This window comes from Paramormyrops kingsleyae, chromosome 6, assembly GCF_048594095.1.
Source record: "Paramormyrops kingsleyae isolate MSU_618 chromosome 6, PKINGS_0.4, whole genome shotgun sequence".
NCBI classification, from domain to species: Eukaryota; Metazoa; Chordata; class Actinopteri; order Osteoglossiformes; family Mormyridae; genus Paramormyrops; species Paramormyrops kingsleyae.
The window spans coordinates 24,708,240-24,731,882 of NC_132802.1; the positions used below are offsets into that span (position 1 = coordinate 24,708,240).

Consider the following 23,643-nt stretch of genomic DNA (forward strand, 5'->3'; position numbering starts at 1 on the left):
ATTAACATTTTTGCGTTTTCATAAGCACGCTTTTCAATTAACTATTCATGCAATATTTAATTAATTTCATTTATGTGGCGGGTAAATTGCTGAATTTAGTGACGAGAACGAGGAAAAAACAGGCAACCCCACCTGACTGGTCACATGATCTGAACTGCATGAAAAACATGGCTTCTTGCAGAAGCCGCCAGTGACTTAATGCTTGTAAAGTTGGAGTACATGTGTAAAATACAATGTTTATCAGAGCTGTTGTTATTCTCTGTGTAGTTACTGTATGGTGTGACATAATAGAAGAGGATAACGTTGCGGTGCAAGAGAAAGAACATGTCCCTGCGGATTCTGAAAACCCAGGCTGTGGATGTAATTCTTTACGGAGGGATGGTGGAACAAACACTGTAAAAACCCATATATGGCACGATCAGGCCGCTGCAAAATATTCAAAAGCATTAAAAGAAGATCAGATTGATGGTGGCGAGCATCAACAAATCTCTGATGTACCTAAGCAGGTATGATGTAGCTGAATGACGCGATTTATTGTAGTTATCAATGACTGTCCGAACCAGTGAGAGAAGAAGCTGGGTCTCATCGTTTGGCAAATTGGTTGTCTGTTCTTTTTTATGATGAGGTTCAGGTATTCTTCTATTATACTGTCTGTCTTCCACAGATACTGTTGCTTCTATGTATCCTTTGCCACCATTTTTCTGCAATCCTGTTTATCGGTGCGGCTAACTCTTGGCTGTTTTACTTCTTTGTTGTATCTGGGGTGTTAACGGAGTTCCGCATTGCTGACGGATTTTAAATTAGGCAAGTGGAAGACTTGGTTATTTTCACTGGCGTTTAAATGAGGTGGCAGTTTAACTATGGAAAACAATTGTCCACTATACAATAAACATTAACAATTAAGTTCATCCATTTTTTTATATTACTTTTCTTTTCATTAGTGATGTGCAGAAGTTCTTAGTTTTCCAAAGAGGCACGAAATCCGAAAAGGCCCTTAAGAAATTCACTCCTTGGTTGTCTTTGATCATTCTGTATTTAGATGGTCTGGATCCCTGCAGGGGAGTTCCTTATGGGGACAGACAATCCTGGGATTCCACAGGATGGGGAGGGACCTCAGCGGAAAGTCCACCTGGATGGCTTTTACATGGATGTTTTTGAGGTCAGCAACCTGGAGTTCCAGAAGTTTGTCAACACTACTGGCTATGTGACAGAGGTAGGATGAAGGAACCAGTAACCATTTTTCTAGAGGTATTTAAAAGTGACCAAAAAAGAAACTATACACATTTTTTATTCTTTCAGGCAGAAAAGTTTGGAGACTCATTTGTGTTTGAGGGATTATTAAGTGAAGCTGTAAAAGGCCAAATCTCCCAGGCGGTGAGTTGGTTTATTATTATTATTATTATTATTATTATTATTTTAAATCTTTTTCTTAAACAGAGTATTCAGTAGGTGGAACAGAAAAAAAATCTAAGTTTTGTCAAATGTTAAAGAACATAATCAATCAATTAAGTAACAATGATGGCTTCATGAAGAATATGAATTTCATTTTAGTTATATCTTTGTATCGTGTAAATTAAAGCATTTTACGAAGTATGTGTATCTAAATAGATAAATAAAAAAAATAGTCAGATGTCCCCTGACAAATCTTGGCTATATTGATGCCGTAGCCCAATAATTTCATTCATCTTACTAATTTAGACGCCATCAATTAGATGTAATAAATAACAGCATTTTTTTCAATATCATAAGCAAGGTATCTCTCATTTTACATAGGAAATCAAGAATTCAAATTCAAATTTTTTTTGCTTCTGCATTTGTATGTTTTACTCATGCTTATTCAATGTAAAATTTCTGATTTGAATACCGTTTGAAAAAAAGTTCTGCATCGTGTCATTCTTTAAATTAATTTACTTTACATAATATATAGCTGATTATAAACTTTATATCTTATTTTATTGTCTTTTTGTCTCTGTTCTTTATGGTAGGTGGGCAGTAGAAACGTCTGTAACAGTTAACACACAGACAGGTTTTTGGAAGTGTAGCTATGAAGTCATTCACATGAAATGTAAACAGTGAGTCTTTGTGGAACTTGCACTGTTAAACACCGCTGTAGCGGGGAACAGAACACCAGCTCACCAACTTATATTCACATTCACATTCACTTGGGATCTGGAGGTGCAAGTGTATATATGTGTGCATGCATACACATGCATGTGATTATGAGATGGTACCTAATCTCGAATCGGTACATGCTATGGGCTGACTATTGTATATTAGACCAGATAAATATTCTCATCCTTTACCTAAAATCTGTTTTTGTTGCATACCCCTTACAGTCTCAGCATACATCATTTCTCTGTTGTTGATTCCAATTCCACCTACACAAGTATGAGTCGGTCACTCATTTTACACAGAATCTGTACTTTCTACTCGCTCCCAAAACAGCAGGCATTTACCACCAAGGCTTTGAAAAAGAAATGCAGGAAGATTTTGCTAAATGTTTGTATAATTTTTGTGTCAGATGGTGCTGATTATTGTCTATTTGCCTCCCAAAAGATGAGGTCGGTCTTGTTAAATTCCTTTAAGATCTAATTAGACGGCAAGAATGCCGTTATGAATTCTTAAATATGATGGTAATATATGATGTATTAAATCAGTTGAATCCCCCAGTGATCTTGAAGCTCTGACTAATTGCCTTGTAAAATATAGGGACTATTCCGGAATTTTATCCCAACTTACAATTTTTTATATGTTTGTTAATTTGCTACTGCTTCACTTCATATTCTACTCTCTTTTTCTGATTCTGTGGGATATGACCTCTATGGTTTTGTGCAGTGTTAAGGCAGTGCTGCTTGTCATGGAGTCCTAAACAGGAATTCCGCAATCATTTCATTTGTTCCATCCCAATACTTTGGAAAGAAACCCAGGTGATGCTCATTAAATTAATTGCAAAGCAAACAATTGCTATTTTAAAACAATCTAAGGCAATTTCGCTATTATTATCCTTTATAGTGGGTGTGAGTTTTTTTTTTTTTATCATTTCATAACATCAATGATTATTACAGCTGAGGAAGTACAAAAGAAGTAGGAGGATTAAATTTTTTTATTATTATTTTAAGGTTAACTGTATGAAATGTCAGGGGTGTATTTGACAGGTATCATTACTAAGTAGGTTTTCAAACTGATGAGTTGCGCAACAATAAATTGTTTGTTTTTTTCTTTTTTTTTTTAAGAAAGGACATCCTTTTTTATGGGGCCACATCTAGAACCCACACAACTGTTCTAGATATGTGAAGCATACCACATATCTCTTATGGGGAGTATTGTCCTTGAATATGTCCCCATTCTATTGATAAATTGTGTGGCATTATCTTTGACTCCGTGCACACCTATTTCAGGGTATTTACAATGTAGTCCAGTTACTGTAGCCTATTTGAAAATCCAGTTACAATTCACACCTCTCTCAAGGCACATAAAACAAAAGACATCAACCTCCATGTGTTACAAAATAATTTCGAACTGCATAGCAACTGTTGCTGGGTACAGATACAGTGCTTCAAAATCCCCCAGTAAGTCTGATTTCCAAGACCTCACTGATATCGGTTACACAACACTGGCACACGACCAATTTTTCCATCAGTTCCTCTAGGCTTTTAGCTGTTTTCAACAAATCAGTCCGTGTAAAACTGCCTTTGTTTTGGTTCTAAAGCTGCCATTTATAAACATCTGCAAGCACCGCGTAGGTGTCCTGAAGTCATGTCCAGCAGGAATCCTTGAAAGGTAGAAGCTGCCGTTAAAACTGCCTTGTGGAGAAGCGGTTTCAATGGAAACAGGACTTGTCTTCATGCTGGTGGCTATATCAACAACCTTGCTCCATTTAGAGCTGAGTGGGGTTTGGCTTCCTCCTGATAGTTGGATATTTGTAGATCCAATAATTTAGTATGTAGAATTACTACCAATGCATGTGTTGAAAGATAATTCACATTCAGTAGTGACCCCAGCATTTATTATTCTTATGTCTGACATTTTATTCTTACTGGATCATATTGTAATTTATGGCACCAAGTTATCAAAGCCCAAGTGGGAAAGAGTGGTAGGTCACTGTTGTAATTTCTGGATATCTGTAATAACCATGATAATCTAACAGCTTTGCTTAGTATTAGTATCAAAATCAGTAACAGTATGTAAGTAATATTAGATCTCACTTTGGTTTGGTAAATGGAAGTATTCTTAAGTGTTTGTCTGCAGTCACATGTTGCACAAAGAGATGGAGATAACTAAATGGACTTGTTAGACCAATGCTATTGTGGTACTGATTCTAATCTGTTGATATACAAGTAATCTTTTAATGTTTTATTCCCACTTATTTTCCTTTAAAATACTGCTCACATTGTCCACTGATCACTGCACAGTCATGCAGTGGCCTGCAGTTACTGTTCACACCCTTCCTTTATTGTGCAGTGTTGTGCTTCAATTTCTGCTGGTGTGATTAAGGATAACAACACGAAGGTTCCTCTGCGGCTCTCAGCTGTCATGTCTTATTGTTTCATCCCTGTGGGGGTTTATACCTCAAGGCTGGCAGAGTAATCGCATCAATGCTCGGTCATTGATCAAGGTCCAGCTGCTCCAGGGGTGCTGGATGCTGGGAGACCCTGTCCTCTGACCGCAAGTTTTCCTCACTTGTGCACCGCTTTGGGAAAAAGTGTCTGCAGAATGAATGTAAATACTTTGCATGCCACTGCACTACACTGGGTGTGAATAGAACTGCACAAAAATGCACATGTGCTCTGCAGCCAGTGGCATCCATTTGCATAAACTGTGCTTCCATTTTCCGTGGTCTATTTTAGTCCAGTGTTACATTCTGTATTTCCTGTAGCTGAGTCACAAACTGCTCGTGAATGTCTGTTGGCTGCAGAATAAGTAGAGCTGTTTATGAAAAAGAGACGTGTCTGCAGTTATTAGCCAGTAAAATGTAATATGATATGCATACAAAAGAAATGTCAAAGCTGTAGGAGTGGTACTTGCTCTGGAAATGCCCACAAAAACTCAAATGTCCTCTTAGAATTATTAAAGGATTTCATTGTGGCAATCGCATAAACTTTAAGAATGATATGTTGTGTAAATAGGGTTACCAGACACTTAGTATTTTGCTTTGAGAAGACAGCACTTGAATTCTGCAAAAACCTTTCCAGGATGATTCCTGTGTAATGTAATAATAATTTCATTAAATAATATTACATGGAACCGCCCATCCCAGTGGATTTGCAACTGAACACAACAGACTGCTACCACTGGTGATATGTGTCTATGTAACTAAAGAGTTTCTTTTTCAACGTTTTAGAATCAACATCACGGCCCGGGAATGTGTAGGTGCGCCTCCTTCTTTAGATGTCAGAAAGCTTTGGACCCTGAGTCCTGCTTGAGCTACGGTTCCCACATGGATTCTCTGTATAGCAGCTGTTTCACTGTTTCACTGTCCCCAAGCTCGACTTACCTTTGTCTGCCACTGTTAGAGGAGAAATTACTCTGTGCTTGTGAATTCCCTCTAGCACACGAGCCTCTCTATGTCAATAGATACATTTCCTGTAAAGCTGTTCCCTATTCATGTTTTTTGCACATTTACTGTACTCGTTAATGTCATAGTTAGTGGCTTGTTTGTGTAGAAATGCCATTTGATTGGTGAAATTGTTGCTAATTGCTGATACAATTAAATGGCACTTGACAGCAAAATTTGGGGGTGGAAATGCCTTAATAAATGCAAAAATCGTGTTAAAATTAATCATTAATTACGTTAGCCAGTAATAATAATGACTGATGTTTGCTGCCTATAGTTGGCACAGTAGCTCAGTGGGTTGCCTCACTTCTACTCTGCGGGTGTGAGGCTCTGCGGGTGTGAGGCTCTGCGGGTGTGAGGCTCTGCGGGTGTGAGGCTCTGCGGGTGTGAGGCTCTGCGGGTGTGAGGCTCTGTGGGTGTGTGTGACGCCGTGGCTCTGTGGGTGTGTGACTCTGTGGGTGTGTGACTCTGTGGGTGTGTGACTCTGTGGGTGTGTGACTCTGTGGGTGTGTGTGACGCCGTGGCTCTGTGGCTCTGTGGGTGTGTGGCTCTGTGGGTGTGTGGCTCTGTGGGTGTGTGTGACGCCGTGGCTCTGTGGGTGTGAGGCTCTGCGGGTGTGAGGCTCTGTGGGTGTGTGTGACGCCGTGGCTCTGTGGGTGTGTGACTCTGTGGGTGTGTGACTCTGTGGGTGTGTGGCTCTGTGGGTGTGTGTGACGCCGTGGCTCTGTGGGTGTGAGGCTCTGCGGGTGTGAGGCTCTGCGGGTGTGAGGCTCTGCGGGTGTGAGGCTCTGCGGGTGTGAGGCTCTGTGGGTGTGTGTGACGCCGTGGCTCTGTGGCTCTGTGGGTGTGTGGCTCTGTGGGTGTGTGACTCTGCGGGTTTGTGGCTGTGTGGCCCTGTGGGTGTTGTGGCCCTGTGGGTGTTGTGGCCCTGTGGGTGTTGTGGCCCTGTGGGTGTTGTGGCCCTGTGGGTGTGTGACTCTGTGGGTGTGTGGCCTCTGGACCTTTTCCCTGCTGTACAGGTTTCTCCCACAGTCCAAATTGGTGTGTCACAATTTTCCAAAGTTGTCTATTTTTGTGCGTGTGCGCATGTTTGCATGTTTTGCGTGCATGTGTGTACGTATGTGTGTGCATATGCGCGTGTGTGTGTTTATCTTTATGTGTGCATGTGCCCCCCTTCTGATTGACTGCCATCCTGGGTGTACCCCAGGCTTGTGCCTTACACTGCCACTGGAGGGTGGCAGGGCTGCTGTGATCCTCCCCAGTGTAAGTGGGTGGGGCATGTTTGTCATTATTGATTAGTGTCTTTTTTTTTTTTTTTTTGGAAATCCATCCTATTGACATGTTACTGCATGAGGTCTTCCCTGTGTCAGACCCTGTGAGTGCGAGCTGAACGCTGGGTACAGATGCCCTCTCTCTCTTTGGGTTTCAGGTGGCTGCTGCACCTTGGTGGCTTCCTGTCCGAGGGGCAGACTGGAGGCACCCAGAAGGCCCCGACTCGGACATCGTTGGCAGGTGAGGCGGCCCACAGTGCTTCGCCGTAACCACTTACCTGTCGCTACACCCTGTTTTCATAGGCAGGTCAACGGCTGCAGTACTAAGCTGCACCATTCAGCATGTAGCTTCCATTGATATGCAAGAATACCCATGACCGCTGTCATGTAGGAAAGCTTACATGATGAACCACCTCTTTGCTGAACGCTGTTTCCTGCAGTCAGCTCTGTTCTGTTGTCTCATTGTTGTCCTGTAATTAAATTATAATTTGCCTCATATGATTAGTTTTATATTTCATTGTCATGCTTTCCTTTGCTGTGTTTTGTAACTTAAAATATATGTATTGTTTTGTTTTCTACCGTGAAATTTTATATATTGATTAATAATAATAAATGTTGATAACAAATGATAATAATACATTATGTACATACATTTACTGTTCCTCTTGTCTTCCACTGTCCTCCTTGTTGGGATCATCCTCCTTCATTCTCTGTTCTTCTCCAGTACTTGCTGTGTGAATCATCCCCTCTCTGCTCTGTTCTTCTGAATTTTCAGCCCCGGTGTAGGTCCAGCTTTCCCCGTGAAACGCTGAGTCACTGCTTGTGCTGTTGTCCTCTGACCGCTGCAGGTTAGATCATCCTGTGCTGCATGTGTCTTGGAATGATGCTGTGGCTTATTGTACGTGGAAAGGGAAGAGACTGCCCACCGAAGCGGAGTGGGAGTGTGCCTGTCGTGGGGGTCTGAAGGACAGGTACGTCTCTGCCTGTGTGCGCGCCTGTGTGTCTATGTCTGTGCGTCTATGTCTGTGTGTGTGTGCGCGCCTGTGTGTGTGTGTGCGCGCCTGTGTGTGTGCGCGCGCCTGTGTGTGTGCGCGCGCCTGTGTGTGTGCGCGCGCCTGTGTGTGTGCGCGCGCGCGCGCCTGTGTGAGTGTGCGCGCGCCTGTGTGCGTGTGCGCGCGCCTGTGTGCGTGTGCGCGCGCCTGTGTGTGTGTGTGTGTGTGCGTGTGCGCGCGCCTGTGTGTGTGTGTGTGTGCGTGTGCGCGCGCCTGTGTGTGTGTGTGTGTGTGCGCGCGCGCGCGCCTGTGCCTGTGTGTGTGTGTGTGTGCGCGTGCGCGCGCCTGTGTGTGTGTGTGTGTGTGCGCGCGCGCGCGCGCCTGTGTGTGTGTGTGCGTGTGTGTGTGTGTGTGTGTGTGTGTGTGTGTGTGTGTGTGTGTGTGTGTGTGTGTGTGTGTGTGTGTGTGTGCGCGCGCGCCTATGTCTGCGCGCCTGTGTCTGCGCGCCTGTGTCTGTGCGTCTATGTCTGTGTGTGTGCGTCTATGTCTGTGTGTGGGCTATGTACAGTATATGTTAAATTGTAGGGACCAAATGTCCCCACAATGTGATAAAAACCTGTTATTTTGTTGTTGTGGGGACCATTTTTTCTCCCCCTACAAAGGGAAACTCAGTTTTATACAAATCTGTGAGTGCAATCAAATAACTAAAAGTGCCAAAAGTCTTGTATTTTGTTTGGGTACTTATGGTTAAGGTTACGGCTGGGTAGGGGTAAAGATTGTCATAGTTGGGATTAGGGTTTTTCCCATAGAAATAAGTGGAGATTCCCCACAAAAATATGAATACAATTGTGTGTGTGTGTGTGTGTGTGTGTGTGTGTGTGTGTGTGTGTGTGTGTGTGTGTGTGTGTGTGGGACAGGCCAGGGGCTAGATGACAGCATGCTGTTAATATGATGAATAATTCAAACTAGCTTCTCGATTGTGCAGCCTGAAATGATGTTTGAATGGAGCAGTTGCAAAAAGCCACTTTCCTCAGTCAACCTGCTTCATGTCAGGCGAGGCAGATGTGAGCTTCGTTGTTTTACTGCTGGTGCCAACTGTTTCACGGCCCCCCCCCCCCCCGGCCGTATATCATCCGTTCATTGGTGGAGCTGCAGAGCTTTGCCGAGATCGGTGGATGGAGGAGGAACCCACTCGGGCGGTAGGGGAAAGAGGAGTGCTGGTTTTCTTTTGGCCGGTCATGCATGGGCACAGCGACTCCTATGACAGCTTCCTTTCTGTGGATTCGCATCTTAGCTGCCAGTTCTGTGAAAACTGATATGTGACATAAAGCATGCTGGTTGGCTTTATCTGGTTGATAAAGTCGTGTTGTTTTCTGGAAATGAGAGGTGGCCCGGGTGAGCATAGAGAAGATGGGTAGGAACACTTCGAGATCTGAGAGACAGCTGGTAAACAATAGCTTCCTGGGTAATGTTTCTTCAGTGTGGGATTGATGTCATGTGAAACATTTGAAATGCGCTCTTCTAAAAATATTGCCTTTGATGTATGTGGGCACATCTACTGCTGCATTCATACAGAGGTCAAATAGCACGTACCAGTGACCCCAGTATCCTATATTCCAGCATCTGCATCACATAGTCATTCTTTCTCAACAAAGTACATGTACAGTAGACTGTGTTTGCATATTCCAACAAACCTACACACTGTTAGTTCACTCTTCTATGACAATGCCAGAATCCACATTGTTCCACCTCAGTACTTCTTTCAGTCATCTGTTATCTACCAGCAGGTTGTAGGCTTAACACCATAACAGGCACCAGCTTCCTTCTGTCAGCAGCCCCTTGTATCCACTGGGAGGACTGGGGCCTAGACCATAGTCTATTCAGACTCAGTGTCACCAGCCTCCCTTAACACATGGGAGAAGGATTTTCAGTGGTGTGCTTCATTTATGTATAAAAGCTTCAGCCAGACAGCTTCAGCAAGAGGAGATCCCCTCTTTTCACTCAGTTGAGAGTCCCTGACACAACCAAACAGTGAATAATTGCAGATGTGGAAAGTTCAGGTCCAGAAAGTACAAATCCAGACCAAGGTTTTGCTTTTGCCAACCAGTTGAGTCCTCTGTGACTGTGACTCTTTATACTCCGTTTGGTTGAAACAAAACCTGGGTCAGTATTTGTACTTTCTAGACCTGAACGATCCACCTCTGAATAATTGACCTTTAGCTTGGGGTGCTCTGGTATCATGAATATCCTTCTGTTCGAGCGTGGCGTTTATAATGGACAGTCCGTAGCTCACATAATGACAGTTCAGTACTTGGATTTAGGCCATTCATTCTGATCAAACTTCTCTGTGTACCTTTATCATTCCCCGTGTGTGAATTGAAGCCTCTCAGTAGGACAACAGGAGTCTATAAACATACCCTTTCAAGCACTTCATCCACCTTCTCTAAGAAGGCTGGGTACTCTGAACTGCTGTTTGCTTCATGCACACAAACAACGGTCAAAGTTTTCCTCTACGATTTCAAGTCGGGGAAAGGCAACCCTCTTAACCTTCAGCTTAGGACTTCTGAGTTATGCCAAGCTAATTCATTCTTGCATTTGTTTGGTCCCTAGTCCTTTCCAAAATACGAGTGTATAGATTTGTACCTGAGTGGTGTGTGTATATGATGTGTAATGTTCAGGAACATCTGTCTTAGGTAGCAAAGTGTTTTAAGGTAGTATTCATGCTACAGGAGATGCTGTACCATTGTGGGTGAAGCATGTGGCTTAAGTAGTGTTGTAATTAGTCATTAAAGGGGTTGTCTTTTCTTTTTGGTTACTCATAACCAATTATTTTTGTAGGATTTTTCCCTGGGGTAACAAATTAAATCCCAAAGGACAGCATTATGCCAACCTGTGGCAAGGAGAGTTTCCAAACCAGAACACAGGAGAGGATGGCTACACAAAATCAGCTCCGGTAAGAGAAATTTTAATTATTATTTTTTTAATTTGCCACCAGGGTCACATACCATTGCTGAACAGATTTAGCCAATAACACTACAGCAGTTCAGCGGCTTTTGGATTTGCTGTGACGCAATGGAACAAGCAGCAAAGGGCCCATAGTATTTGTGCAGGAAGTCTTTTGGTGTCATTTATACGGTTTTAAAATGAAAGGGTTTCAAGTTGGTATCAGTTGGCACTTGCTACCGTAATTGTTTGATTAATTTCAGTAATTTGTTAAATGAAACATTTGTAACTAATATCCTTCACAACACATTTCCTACCCATGTTTAGACACTCTTTTATAGTCTTGAATATGCAATGCCCAGTGTCAGAGGTCCAATAACTTACATTCCATATTGGAACAACAAAAAAAGTACATCAGCAAGTGTTTGATGCAAATGTGTATCTGTACCTATTGAAATGCGTCTCTCTCACTTACAGGTGACATCATTTCCTGTCAATGGTTATGGGCTGTATAATATGGTGGGAAATGCTTGGGAATGGACAGCAGACTGGTGGGACATACATCACACCACAGATGAGCTACACAATCCTGTAAGGACAGCTTGCACCTTCTACTAATCTGATATATTTAAAAGAGCACGGCTGTCAAAAGTAGCACCGTCTGTACCTTAAATTATTGCAGAAAATACGGCTTCTTCAAAGCATGATATTTTGTTATCTGAACTTATTATTTATATGTTTTATGTACATGGTAATTCAAGCTCGAAAGAATATAAACATTAAAACTGGCCGTCCTGTTTATCCAGCACAGAGCATTTTGAATTTGGTGATTGGTGGCCAGGCTAATAAAGGAAAGCAGGGAGGGGAGAGACGTGGACATATTTGGGGAGATTGACGATGCATGGAGGAATTTTGGATGGGTTTTTGGGAGCTGCTGGCTTAGACCAGGAAGCTGTCCAACACAGCGCTATAGCAGTCTAGACAAAATAGGCCAAGGCCTTGGATCATTAGTTACTATATTCTGTATAAGGCTAGTCCCACTGTAATGTGCAGACCTGCAGCAAAACCAGTTGGTATTTCATCAAAACAACCATCTGCATGTTGTTTGCTCAAACATAGTGGAAGTACCTGTTGGGATATCATAGCGGTCTATAATCAGGGATGTATTGTATTATAGACAATGCCTGTCTATAATGGTTGATTGAAGAGATTCGGAAACATAAGTGGTGCTGAGCAGAAGAGAAACGCAGGGAATAGATGGGAACGCAATTTATTAGGACTGAAGAGGGCTGAAAGGGGTATTGTCAAGGAGCTGTGGTGTTTGTGTGCAGGATACGAAGGGATAGATGCAGTCAGTCAGGGGGAAATGTTTAGGGATGAACTGGAAAACAGAAGTTTGAAAACAGAAAAAGAAATGGCTTGATATCAGCAGTGAACAGGTGCTTTGGTTGGAAATGTTACTAACTGCTGAATATAGATATAGTGACAATAGAGGAGACCATCAGTTTAGATTGTTTTGACTTCGGGTATGTATACTCTAGGCTGGAGCAGAGGAGATAGCAAGCAGATACTCATGAGGATAGCAGCGGAACCAGCTGAGCTGAAAGGAAACATCCAAGTTGGGAAGAAGGAAGTTTGTGGAGGGAGTGAACTTGTCACAAGAGACGTGTAAAGACATTCGAGTAGGGAAGGTGCTGGGGTGCCGCGGAAGAGAATATTAGATGCTGATTAGCAGTGAGTTAGGCGAGGCGAGTTTATTTGTATAGCACAATTCAGACACAAGGCAATTCAAAGTGCTTTACAAAGGCAGAAAGAAGAGTGCGTTTATAGAAAAGACATTAAATTCACTTTTAAAAGACAAAAAAAGAATAGACAAGAAAAGTTAGTAATGTGAAAGTCACTGAATGGCTAGACGTGGGGTGGTCTCAGCAAATAATCCATTTTAATACTACAGCGTCTACTGAAGTCATTGAATTGCTACAATACCATACAAAAATTTGTCTTTGTCGCACAAAATATGGTAACGTGGCCTTTTCGCATTTTGTGGTTCCCGTATGAAGCTAAAAGTGAAAGAAAACACTCTGCTTTCTATTTATGTTACAAGGAACTAACTGAAGTATATATATGTAACTAATGAATATTTAGTGCTAATGTAGCAGCAACTTTCATTAACACCTCTCAGGGAAATGCTATGTGGGCATTAAAATCATAACGACATCACAGGGGACTGTGAGATGTGTAAATTGCATTATATGATGGTGGCTGCATGCCCAACCTTTAGAGCTCTCTGTCCGTATTTGTGGCCCACACCTAAGAATGTAACAAGATGACATTTGTTTTGTTTCTTTATATTGGATCACTTATGTTTTCCTCACTAACAGTCTGAAATGTTGGTTTAAAAAAACGTGCTAAAATTACAGCCCTCTGTTACTTTCCATATTAGTGTACGATCACTGGATCACTGGATGTTAAGGTTGTTGTCACTGGCAGCTAAGGTGGTGGTGAATTTTCCACTTTACGGACTGTCTTTTTAAGGAAGCAGCGTATTCTTTCAGACACTGCTGTTCCTCTGACTCAGACTTACGGGACTTTTGATAGCTCAGGCTCTGATATTGGGTTTGTCAGAACTGGATAAAGCTTTCCAAGGTTTTTATTTTTTTCTCCACCCTTCTGTATCATTACTGTGATTATAAATGAGTTGTATCAGTCTTGTTAAGGCTGCGGGTTTCTCATTTATCCAAATACATTGGCTAATAATGGAATTTTCCTACAAACAGGCCCAAAACATTCTTTTGTCATAAAAGTAGTCTATTAAAATGATTTTACAGGAATGGCTAAGGTTTGAAGACATGCCAGTTCATAAATTATGAATGTGGGCAGACATTTACATCTGATGTTGCTCCATTGTGAGATGGATATATATATAATATATATATAAAAACTGTGTGACGTCCTTTTCTGAAACTTCCAGCATTGCAGGTCCTAACTGCTTAACTGTATGACCAGAGAACTATGATTGCTCATAATCTGTTCTTTTCCAGACTGGCCCAACCATGGGTAATGATAAAGTGAAGAAGGGAGGATCCTATATGTGCCATAAGGTAAAACTTAAGTACTAGTCAAATGATCGCAAAACTATATGCAGTAGCTGGGAGTTGTTGATTCTGGCAGTCAGTTTTCGCCCTTTAATGATTATCAGCATCATTTAAAAAAAAACAAAAAAAAAAACTTCTTTCCTTGTCAGCTTTTGAGGTTCTCATAGTTCAGTACGTGAGATTTTGCCTTTCCTCTGTGAAATATGCGATGCTTAGTCCAGAAACATCTTCTATAAAAGGGGTGTGGATTTTAAAGCAGTCCATTACTGTGGTCAGCAATGTTGTTGGTCCTGGAAAATCACCAGACTGAATATCACATATATTTTCCTTCTGTATTCTCTTATGGACACTGCTTGGGGGGGTATTCCACAAAGCAGGTTAGCTGGATGACTTAAGCCAAATGTGAAAACTGTCCGATAGGAAGAGGCAAGTGACATTCCTATCAGACAATCCTTAAGTTATCTGGCTAATGAAAATATTATGCTTTGTGGAATATGCTCTGGTTTAGCTTCAGCCGCTAGCATTTTGCAGGGGATAGACAAAATAACAGAATCACCTAACAAGAAGTTCATAGCATTGACCTAATATGGATTAAGGCCAGCCTTTGCCTTCATAACAGCTTCAGGAATGCTGTACAAGCCCTGAACTGTGCTTAGTGAGATATTAAACCATTTTTGAAGAAGAAAATTATCCAGTTGTTTGAGGAAGGTAGAAATCGTCATTCCCTGTTCTCCTAACCATACGTGGGTATTTTAACCATAAAACTTACAGTAAGTGATATTTAAATTTGGTGATGGGGGGGGGTGGGGGTTATAAAAGGTGGTTGATTTCATCCTGGTGATGGAACCACACTTAAATATATCTAGCAGAGTGTATGGGGGCATTAATATTCTGGAATATTCCTCATATTCTTTGATTATTGTATAACTATGCACAGAAAGCATCAGAGCTAACGACCCAATGACTTGGATGCCTATGCATCATCTGTGCATGAGCTTATAAATAGCAACCCTTCCATAAATTTCAGCATTATGAGGCTCTCAATATTAATTTTTGTTAAACGGATCACAGCGTTACTGATTTAGTTCTGTCGTCTTATTTAAGCCGTCCTTTTGTGGTATTTAGTGACTGTCCTGTAAAATATCTGTCTGTTCCCCTCTAACAGTTTTCAGCACTGTTCCTCCTCCATGGTTTTTCAAAATGTTCCCGTTATCACATTAAATAATTCTGTAGTTTTAAGTGATCGATGCCCCTGGCATTTGAGCACTTTTTATCCTCTTCGAAACCTTTTGCAGACTCCAGTCACCTTGGATACACCTATCAAAGTACAGGTCATCGTCGCCTTACGATTTTAACCTTTATACCGCGAAAGAAGTACGAATTAGCCACATAAAGTGCACAGTGATTTCTTGTCATAACAGCACAAAAGGACATTAAAATAAACTTAAAATACACACTTGCGCTGCTACAAGAAATCGTCACACATTTTATGCTTCATACGGTGAATGCATATACTATATAGTGGACCCCTGAGTATAGTATAGTATGTGCAATACTGCATAATAATAATATTATATTATCTATAACTCATAATGGTTGGTACTTTTTAACTTTTTTGTCACCATTTTCTTAGTTCAATGCTGCCGGCAGTTGAGGCAGAAACTGTCATACACTCCGCTGCCAGAGGCGGCGCAGTCGAGGCCACATATCTGCGGTCTTGGAACGGTCGTGAGGTTGATCAGTTGTAAGCCGCATAGGTCGTAAGCCGACGACGACTCGTACTGAAAATGAACTCCTAACCTTTGTAACTGCATTTGAAATTATGATTTATTCAATTCAAACTTTTCATTTTCATGTTTCTGTTATTATACACGACTATCTCATCATCCTGGGACTTTTTCATCCTTTTAAGATACTTCCATTCGTTTTCGCTTATTGAGTGCAGAGTCACAATAATCCTGGAGCCTATCGTAGGGAATACAGGGCAGTGATGCCAGTCCATTGCAGGGAATAAACCATCTCGCGTAACTGCATGTTCTGCGTGTTTTTGCTATCAAGATGCAAAAGCTAAATAGTCTAAACCTTCTTTCTCACCCACAGTGGAAATTTTAAGACATCTGTTAATTCTGTAACTTCTTAGACTTTGGTTATTATGTATTAACTTTAACTCAAGACAATGTATATTTAATAGCTGCTGCATCTGGATAAATCTAGTGGATCATTAAGGAGCGTCAGGGTTTACTCAAGGCTTAGAAAAAAATTATCTTTGCATGGTAAACCTTTTGTTTGCAGAAGTACGAACATTTAAAGTATAACTGATAGGAGTGTGGTTCAATTTTTAAGAACTTATGAATGTGGTCTGAAACATGCTCTCCAGGGGCATTCTTAAGCATACGGTCGGTTCTCAGGCATAGAACGTGTAAGTTGTAAGGGTACACTCGGAACCCTGACGAACTATGCTTTAACGGTAGAGACTCCTTGGCCCTATGGGGAATGTTCAGTCTTTCTGAGCCCGTGCTCTGTCCTCTCGCTATTTCTCACTCCAACTCTGTGTCTGCTGTCCCCCAGCCCCCCCCCCCCCCCATCTATTTCCTCACTTCCTACTATCAGATTGGTTTAATGCCTGCTGCCTTGACAAAGACATAAATATTAAGTCCAACAGTAGAATCATATTTTTTATCTTATTATACTCTTAAAATTTTACTTAAATTAATGTCTGATTTACTAATAACTTGCCACCTTTTAAATCCAGGGATACAAAATAAATCCTGCTGAAATTGTTGCTAGGAGACAAGCCTGGGTCCAAGGTTATTTGTGCTATACCTACAAAGCACCAGCAGAGGGATTATGATCCACTGCTCTCCAATCAGTGTTATACCTTAGGTTGCTATGGCAATATGAGATGACTTTCTCAAACAAGCGCTTTAAGTGCACAAAGCTTTTATCTCTAAACTTGTTGCCCATTCATTTTAGCTTGTATTATAAGGTCAGTTTAGCGTTAAGTGGCACATGGCCTTGTGAGCGAGTTGAAGAGTCATTTCCATGTTTAGTGCTCAGTTTTGTACAGCATCTCCTTTTCAGGAAAGCTTCTTGTCCTTTTCTGTCTACAGTCTTACTGCTACAGATACAGGTGCGCAGCCCGAAGCCAGAACACCCCTGACAGCTCGTCCTCCAACCTGGGCTTCCGCTGTGTCTCCCAGAAGCTCTCCTGACCCTCAGGACCTCATCGCAAACTTGACGGGGCAGGGAGCGATCGCCGTTCTGAGTGACATCCCATCTGTACGCCTCAGGCTGACTGGGCGCTTCACCATGAGGTGACAGAATTTATACCTGGACCTGGCAAATGGCTTCCAGGTTTTCAAAATATTCCTTTCAAAAACAATTTCCATCTCTGCTCTTTTTTTTCATTTTTTTTTCGTTCTGTTAATTCCATTGAGTTGCGGGTATGACAAATGTTGTATTTTATAAAATAAACATAGGAGCTGTCTGTTTAAAAAGGTGTGATTTATTGTTTTTTTTAATATATTTCTTTTTGGAGAGCTACCCTTTTGCGGAGGAGTTTTCTCCTGTCCTGGGATTAGCTCACATGTCAGCCGGCATGCGTCAAGCCCCGGGGCCAAGAAAAGATTGTCATTAGGAACTTATCTTGTGATCAAAAGCTTGCAGGTCCCAGCGTTGTTCCCCCTGTTGTACCATCTGAATAGGTGCTTAACATGAATAGAAAATTCAGTTTCATTTGGAATAAATTTGCAGACATAATGGTAGAATTTCTCTGTAGTATTCCCACAATTTGCAGTGACATGGTGGCTCAATGGGAATATTCTCGCACCTCCAGGAGAGAGGGTTCAAGGCCTTGCTTTTGCCAGGCATGTGGCGTTTACACCATGTCACGTGGGCACCAGATCCCCCTATCCTGCATGAGAAGTTGGAAGTTAGATGGATGGAGAAAACTCATCATCTTAGTTGTGCTTACACTTGTACATCCCTCTGTTAAGCATGTCAAGAATTTCTCTTGTTGCCCCTTGTTGGGTGTTTTAACGGACCCTTAGTCCAGGGACAAATTGCACCACTGTTTTCATAGCACAGGCTTTGCAACCTCAGCGCTCAAATCTTTGCTTGGTCATCGCTTCAAGTGCGGGCAAGAGTATTTCCGTTTAGCATGAGTGTGGTTAGATTGTACTGCCACCTACTGGTAAAAAATATTACTGCCCCCATAATTACCTTAAGTGTTTTAATATTGAATCTCTCCTACAAACAGTGTCGTCAGGAAGAAGAGAGCGGTAAGGAGCATGCACTGATTACAGTGCGTTGCCGCACCCATTGCCTCAGGGCTGAGAACCTGAGTATTGCCATGTGGGGGGTGATACCTCAGCACCACACTAGTCTGAATGGACCAGTGTGAGTTTTTTTTTCCTCCAGTGGCTGGAGTGCCACCCACCTCCAAGTTATTCCCTGTTAGAGGACCCAGGATGAAGCAATTGCAGGATAAGGGCCTTACTCAAGGGTCCAACGGAGTAGAGTTACTCTGGACATTCACGGGATTTGAACCAGCAACCTTCCACTCACTGGTATAGAGCTCTAGCCTCAGAGTCACCACTCCATCCCAAGGATGAAAAGGTACAACAAAAGATGATGTTGCAGTACGTTACATTACGTTAGTACAATACAAAATATTAAAAACAGTAAACCATGGTTGAATAATTTTAAACACACACAAGAATTATATTTTTAATAATTTGTAGTGCAGCATGCATTATTATACTACTATGACCAAATTTACAGCCATCCTCGGATTTATGTTACTAATTCTTTCCTGAAAAAAACGTGAATTGGAAAAACAAATCTAAATCACATTACTGTTAGTTTAAATATTTAAAAGAATCATCTACTCCATTCATTGGCTAGAAATGTTATGTAGAGGAAATCTATCCTTAAGTTGAAATTGTATGGTATATATTGTTAATAATAGTGAGTCTCCAAACCTCTTATTTAAATTAATTGTTTCATGTAAGTGTGGCTGTGTCAGATTTGCCTAAAGTGTCCACTAAGGATATATATGGGTTTTTTATTTAACAAGTTACATGCATTTAAAGCTTTGTCATTGCCAAACGTTCTAATACATTCAAACATTTAACGTGGTTGACGTGGTACTGCTTTTCATATATTGTGTTGAGATTACAAAACGAATGATATATGTCAACAATTACAGTAGGGGGAGATGTAACACAAGGTTGGTCATTTGTAGGCTGCTGGTCCTATATTCCCGCAATCCTGTGTTTGATAAGCGATTTGAAGATAGATGGATGGTTCTGTACAAGATTAAACTGCACCCCTAATGAAAGCCTGATAATTGCTGATTCAGTTTACATATCATATATATATGTGTTGTGTAACAAAATATGTTACATTTCTAGTGAAGTGTCCCAGTGTTTTATTGCTTTGGACAGCAGTAGGTTTTGATGCAGTGCAGTTTTGAGAGTATCTCCAAGTCACCCAACAGTCAACTCAAATAGGGCATTGCATGTGTCGGCATTAGAGATGTTGCTGGGACTGTGAAAATGCTGAGATGTTGCACAGATTTCCTGACGTCCCAAGAGGTAAAGAAAATGCAGTGAGTCAGGGCTGAAAGGTGGCAAAGAGGTGGCAGAGAGATCCACACCTTCTGTGTTGCGGGGAATTATTCACATTCGTATGAGTTGCATCCAACCTTTGGGGGGGGGGGGGGGGTTACAGTCGGTACATGGGTGTGCTGAGGATGACAGTGGGGGTGATCTCGCCTTCCTGACATTCTCCTGACCGCTGCCTCTTCTCACGTCAGAGACTTTGCAGCATCTGCCCCTCGACAGAAAGCTGTATTTAACTGTTTGTAATATATCAAAGATATTACACCGAATTGGAAACATACTATAATACCATATCATATTTAAAATCAGCCCTACTGGGACCAGAGGTAAGAGCACCAAAATCTAGAGTGACTGGCTGAATGGATGACCTTAAGTAGAAGTCATTGTCTTTCTTGTAAACCTGGTGTGTCTCTTGTGCTATGTTTGTGATGTCTTGGGCTCATTTAAGACAGGAACCAATGGAAATAAAGCTGTCAAAAGTGATTGGTTTACAAAAGGTTGTTGTTTCTTGAAGCACATTCTGATGACATTGATTTGCGCCCACAGCAGTGCAGTTTTCACTCTGTGCTCTCTGCCCAAGTCATACGTTTATGGTAAACTGTATATATTCAAATAAATTGGCTGAATAAAGCTATTTATACAACAGGAAAAATGCAGTGACTCACTCACTGCTTATGTCGCAGGTTATGGTGTTACACATCACCTATTCCTGTGTATTTTTAGGGATACTTATGGAGGGTTCATTAAACTCATTTCCCAGCTGCACAAATAGCCAAATAATTCATGTGTCCAGCTCTGAGCACAATTTGGGGTCAATGGCAGAAACAATTGAAGGTTTAGACTTTAATTGCAGCCACTTGGCCGCCAGGAAATGTGAAAAAAACAAGACTTTCCAATAGGAGAAGAATTATGCTGATCATTGGTTATTAATTTTCACAGCATTGATAGGACAAGTGTACTGTAAGATGAGAGTGATCACTATAAACCCCCCACAGAACATTTTCGATGGATTTCTTCACACTTTTCAATGGAAGATTATAATCTGCCCCGCGACCCAGATGGATAAAGCGGTATAGAAAATGGATGGATGGATTATAATCTGTTGTCTCCAGCAATCAAGAGAAAATAACTAGTAGCAACATAATATGGTCTGTATCATCATAGCTTTGTACCTAATGCATGCCCAGTGACAAGAACCAAAACTACAATGAAGGTACCGTGATAAATGATAAACTGTCTGTCCTATTTCCTCTGGCGTCCTGGAGATATTTATCCCTTCAGTTTCACCTGAGGTTGGCTACAGCTCTCATGGAAAACTAACCAGGCTTTTCCTGTTTTGTAAAGTGTTTGTGATGCGTGCATAAGGACAAAAGTATTGAGACACCTGGCCAGTCCACCTACAGCAACTTCTGTGACATCTCATTCTAAATGCATAGGCATCGGTATGGAGATGGTCCCCCTTTACAGCTATAACAGCTATTGCAGCTATAACAGCTGCCACTCTTCTGGGGAAGGCTTTCCACAAGATTTTGGAGTGTGCATTTCGAGAAGAGCATTCATAAGGTCAGGTACTGATGTTGGAGCGAAGGCCTGGCTCGCAGTCTGGCCCTTTTGGAGGATGTCAGCCCCCCCCTGCACACCACCGTCAGCAAAACCGGTTCAGCAGCAGGCTACTTGTCCCCAAATGCAGCACAGACAGATTAAAAAAAAAATCTTTTATCCCACGTGCTATTGCTCTGTACAACTCCACCCTGCGAGGGACGGAAGTAAAAATGCATAAAGGCAAAAGCAGTAATTTAGTTATTTATTTCCTATTTAACCTATGAGTCAGTTATCTCAATGCAGTTGTGTGTTTGTCAACCTTTTATGTCTGTAACACTGTGGTATTGAGCTGCTGGAAATTAGAATTTCCCTCTGGGATTATTAAAGTCATCTATCTCCATCCATCCATCCATCTGTCTAATCTATCTAGCTCATCCCAAAGGTGTTTGACGGGGTTGAGGTCAGGGCTCTGTACAGGCCAGTCAAGTTCTTTCACACCAGACTCACCCAGCCATGTCTTTATGGACCTTGCTTTGTGCACTGGGGCACAGTCATGCTGGAACAGAAAAGGACCTTCCCTAAACTCTTCCTACAAAGTTGGAACCAAAATCTCTTGATATGCTGAAGCATTCAATTCCCTTCACTGGAAATAAGGTGCCCTGAGAAACACCCCCAATCCATTATCCCTCCTCCACCAAACTTTACAGTTGGCACACTGCAGTCAGGCAGGTAACATTCTCCTAGCATCCACCAAACCCAGACTCATCCATCAGACTGCCAGACAGTAAAGTGTGATTCGTCACTCCGCAGAACATGTTTCCTCTGCTTTACACCACTCCATCCGACGCTTGGCATTGCGCTTGGTGATGTGAGGCTTGCATGCAGCTGCTCGGCCATGGAAGCCCATTCCATGAAGCTCCCGGGGTGCATTTATAGTGCCAGATGAAGTTTGGATCTCTGCAGTTATTGAGTCAACAGAGCGTTGCCGATTTTTACACACTCTGCAACCCCACTCTGTTACTTTCTGTTGTTCCTAAACTCTTCCATTTTGCAGTAATTCCACTTACAATTGACTGTAATTTCTAGCAGGGAAGAAATTTCAAAAACTGACATTGCAAAGATGGCGTCCTTTGTAATTCACTGACCTTTTCAGAACGATCTATTCCTTCACAAATGTTTGCAAACCTGACTGCATGGCTAGCTGCTTGATTTTATACACCTCTGGCAATGGGTCTGAATGAAACACCTGAATTCAGTGATTGAGAGGTGTGTCCCAATACTTTTGTCCATATAGTGTGTGTGTGTGTATGTGTGCATATGTATGTATGCATGCGTGTGTATGTACTGTATATGTATGTATGTATATATACGTATGTATGTATGTACAGTGCTCACAGAAAGTTGTGGGATGCTTGCTAAATTCTGGAAAAAAATGTTGCAAATTAGTTCAATATCAAAAGTCCCTTGACAAGCAATGTTTAGCCTAAGTGGACATATTGTACACATTTCTAGTGACTGGCTGCCAAAGGGATACTAAACAAAAATGTCTGATGTTTTATGTTATTACAAAGCTGTTGCTAATTAAAAAGCATCCAGTGAGACTGCTTGTCAATGAACTTTTTAACTCATAACAGCTCTTTTAGAACTATAATTTGGGCTTCAATTTATTAATACTTGAATATAATATTTTACTTAAAACTACTGGATGTTTCTAATGTGATATGTGTATTTTGGTGTTGTATATCAAGTTAAGTTAGTTTACTTTTTGATTCCTTATAGAAAAAGAAATTAAGCATTACAGCAAAATTGTGGGACACCAGGCGATATGAGTATTTTGTAGGTGAAAAACAATCAGAAAACACTTAGTGATTAATATAAAGAGGTTAAAGTGGTGTGGATATGCATACATTTTGCTGTTCTTTAAAGTTCCTGAAATAGTGTCTGTTGCACTGAATATTCAGGTTCTGGCTCCCGTCATTTTCAAGAACAGTATCTGTACTTGGTGTGGATTGTCATGGTGATAAACACTTTTACACTAACTGTAAAAGTGCACAGACTGGGTCCTGGCAGTAAGATACTTACCTGATTTAAAGTGCCAGTACTAAGGTTTCTCATCAGTGCATGATTTAGCCGGATTATGTGATTACACATTAAACACACTGGACATGATATTCAGCTGTACGACAGTGCATTGAGAGCAAGCCATTGTTAATTCCACTTTTTATGTACAGTATCATATCTTATGGTGTGTGACAACAGTATAATTTAAATTGTGCTATAGACACACTGTGACATTAAATGTTCAGTACAGTATCTGTTGGTGTAAAGTACACTTGGAAACCACATCACATTATTACAGCTACATTATTACACATATGTCTTCTGAAAGATTAACATCATTTTTACTTTAGTGGTTAACTAAAATTTTATGTCCTCTCATGAAATTAACTGCTTGGAGAGGCAGACGTGTGTCCTGACAGTATCATTATTAATGAATGACACAACAGAAAAACTGCCTGTTTCATTTTCTACATCGTTAGAAGCATTTAAAACCAAAGGTAAACACTGCCCAGGAATAACGGCCAAGCATTCTGCAGCGGACAGCTAACATATAAACAACAG

General features: G+C 41.4%; 1 protein-coding gene across 2 annotated transcripts; it reads left to right on the forward strand.

Moving 5' to 3' along the window:
- Positions 1 to 122: 122 nt before the first annotated feature.
- Positions 123 to 17,352, forward strand: sumf1 (sulfatase modifying factor 1). 2 transcript variants are annotated; one of them, XM_023805578.2, is made up of 9 exons: positions 123 to 506; positions 1,040 to 1,213; positions 1,300 to 1,374; positions 6,984 to 7,066; positions 7,674 to 7,796; positions 10,656 to 10,770; positions 11,238 to 11,351; positions 13,802 to 13,861; positions 16,966 to 17,352. In XM_023805578.2, the coding sequence occupies exons 1-9, from the start codon at positions 234 to 236 to the stop codon at positions 17,065 to 17,067; spliced, it is 1,119 nt and encodes a 372-aa protein (XP_023661346.1). In that variant the 5' UTR covers positions 123 to 233; the 3' UTR covers positions 17,068 to 17,352. The 2 variants fall into 2 exon arrangements, with proteins under 2 accessions (XP_023661346.1, XP_023661347.1); XM_023805579.2 differs by lacking the exon at positions 13,802 to 13,861.
- The last annotated feature ends 6,291 nt before the right edge of the window (positions 17,353 to 23,643 follow it).

Coding starts and splice junctions, on each gene's coding strand:
- sumf1 (XM_023805578.2), top strand. CDS start 234: ATGTTTATCAGAGCTGTTGTTATTCTCTGTGTAGTTACTGTATGGTGT. Junction 1,375..6,983: donor AAGGCCAAATCTCCCAGGCG/GTGAGTTGGTTT, acceptor TTTGGGTTTCAG/GTGGCTGCTGCACCTTGGTG. Junction 13,862..16,965: donor GATCCTATATGTGCCATAAG/GTAAAACTTAAG, acceptor TTCTGTCTACAG/TCTTACTGCTACAGATACAG.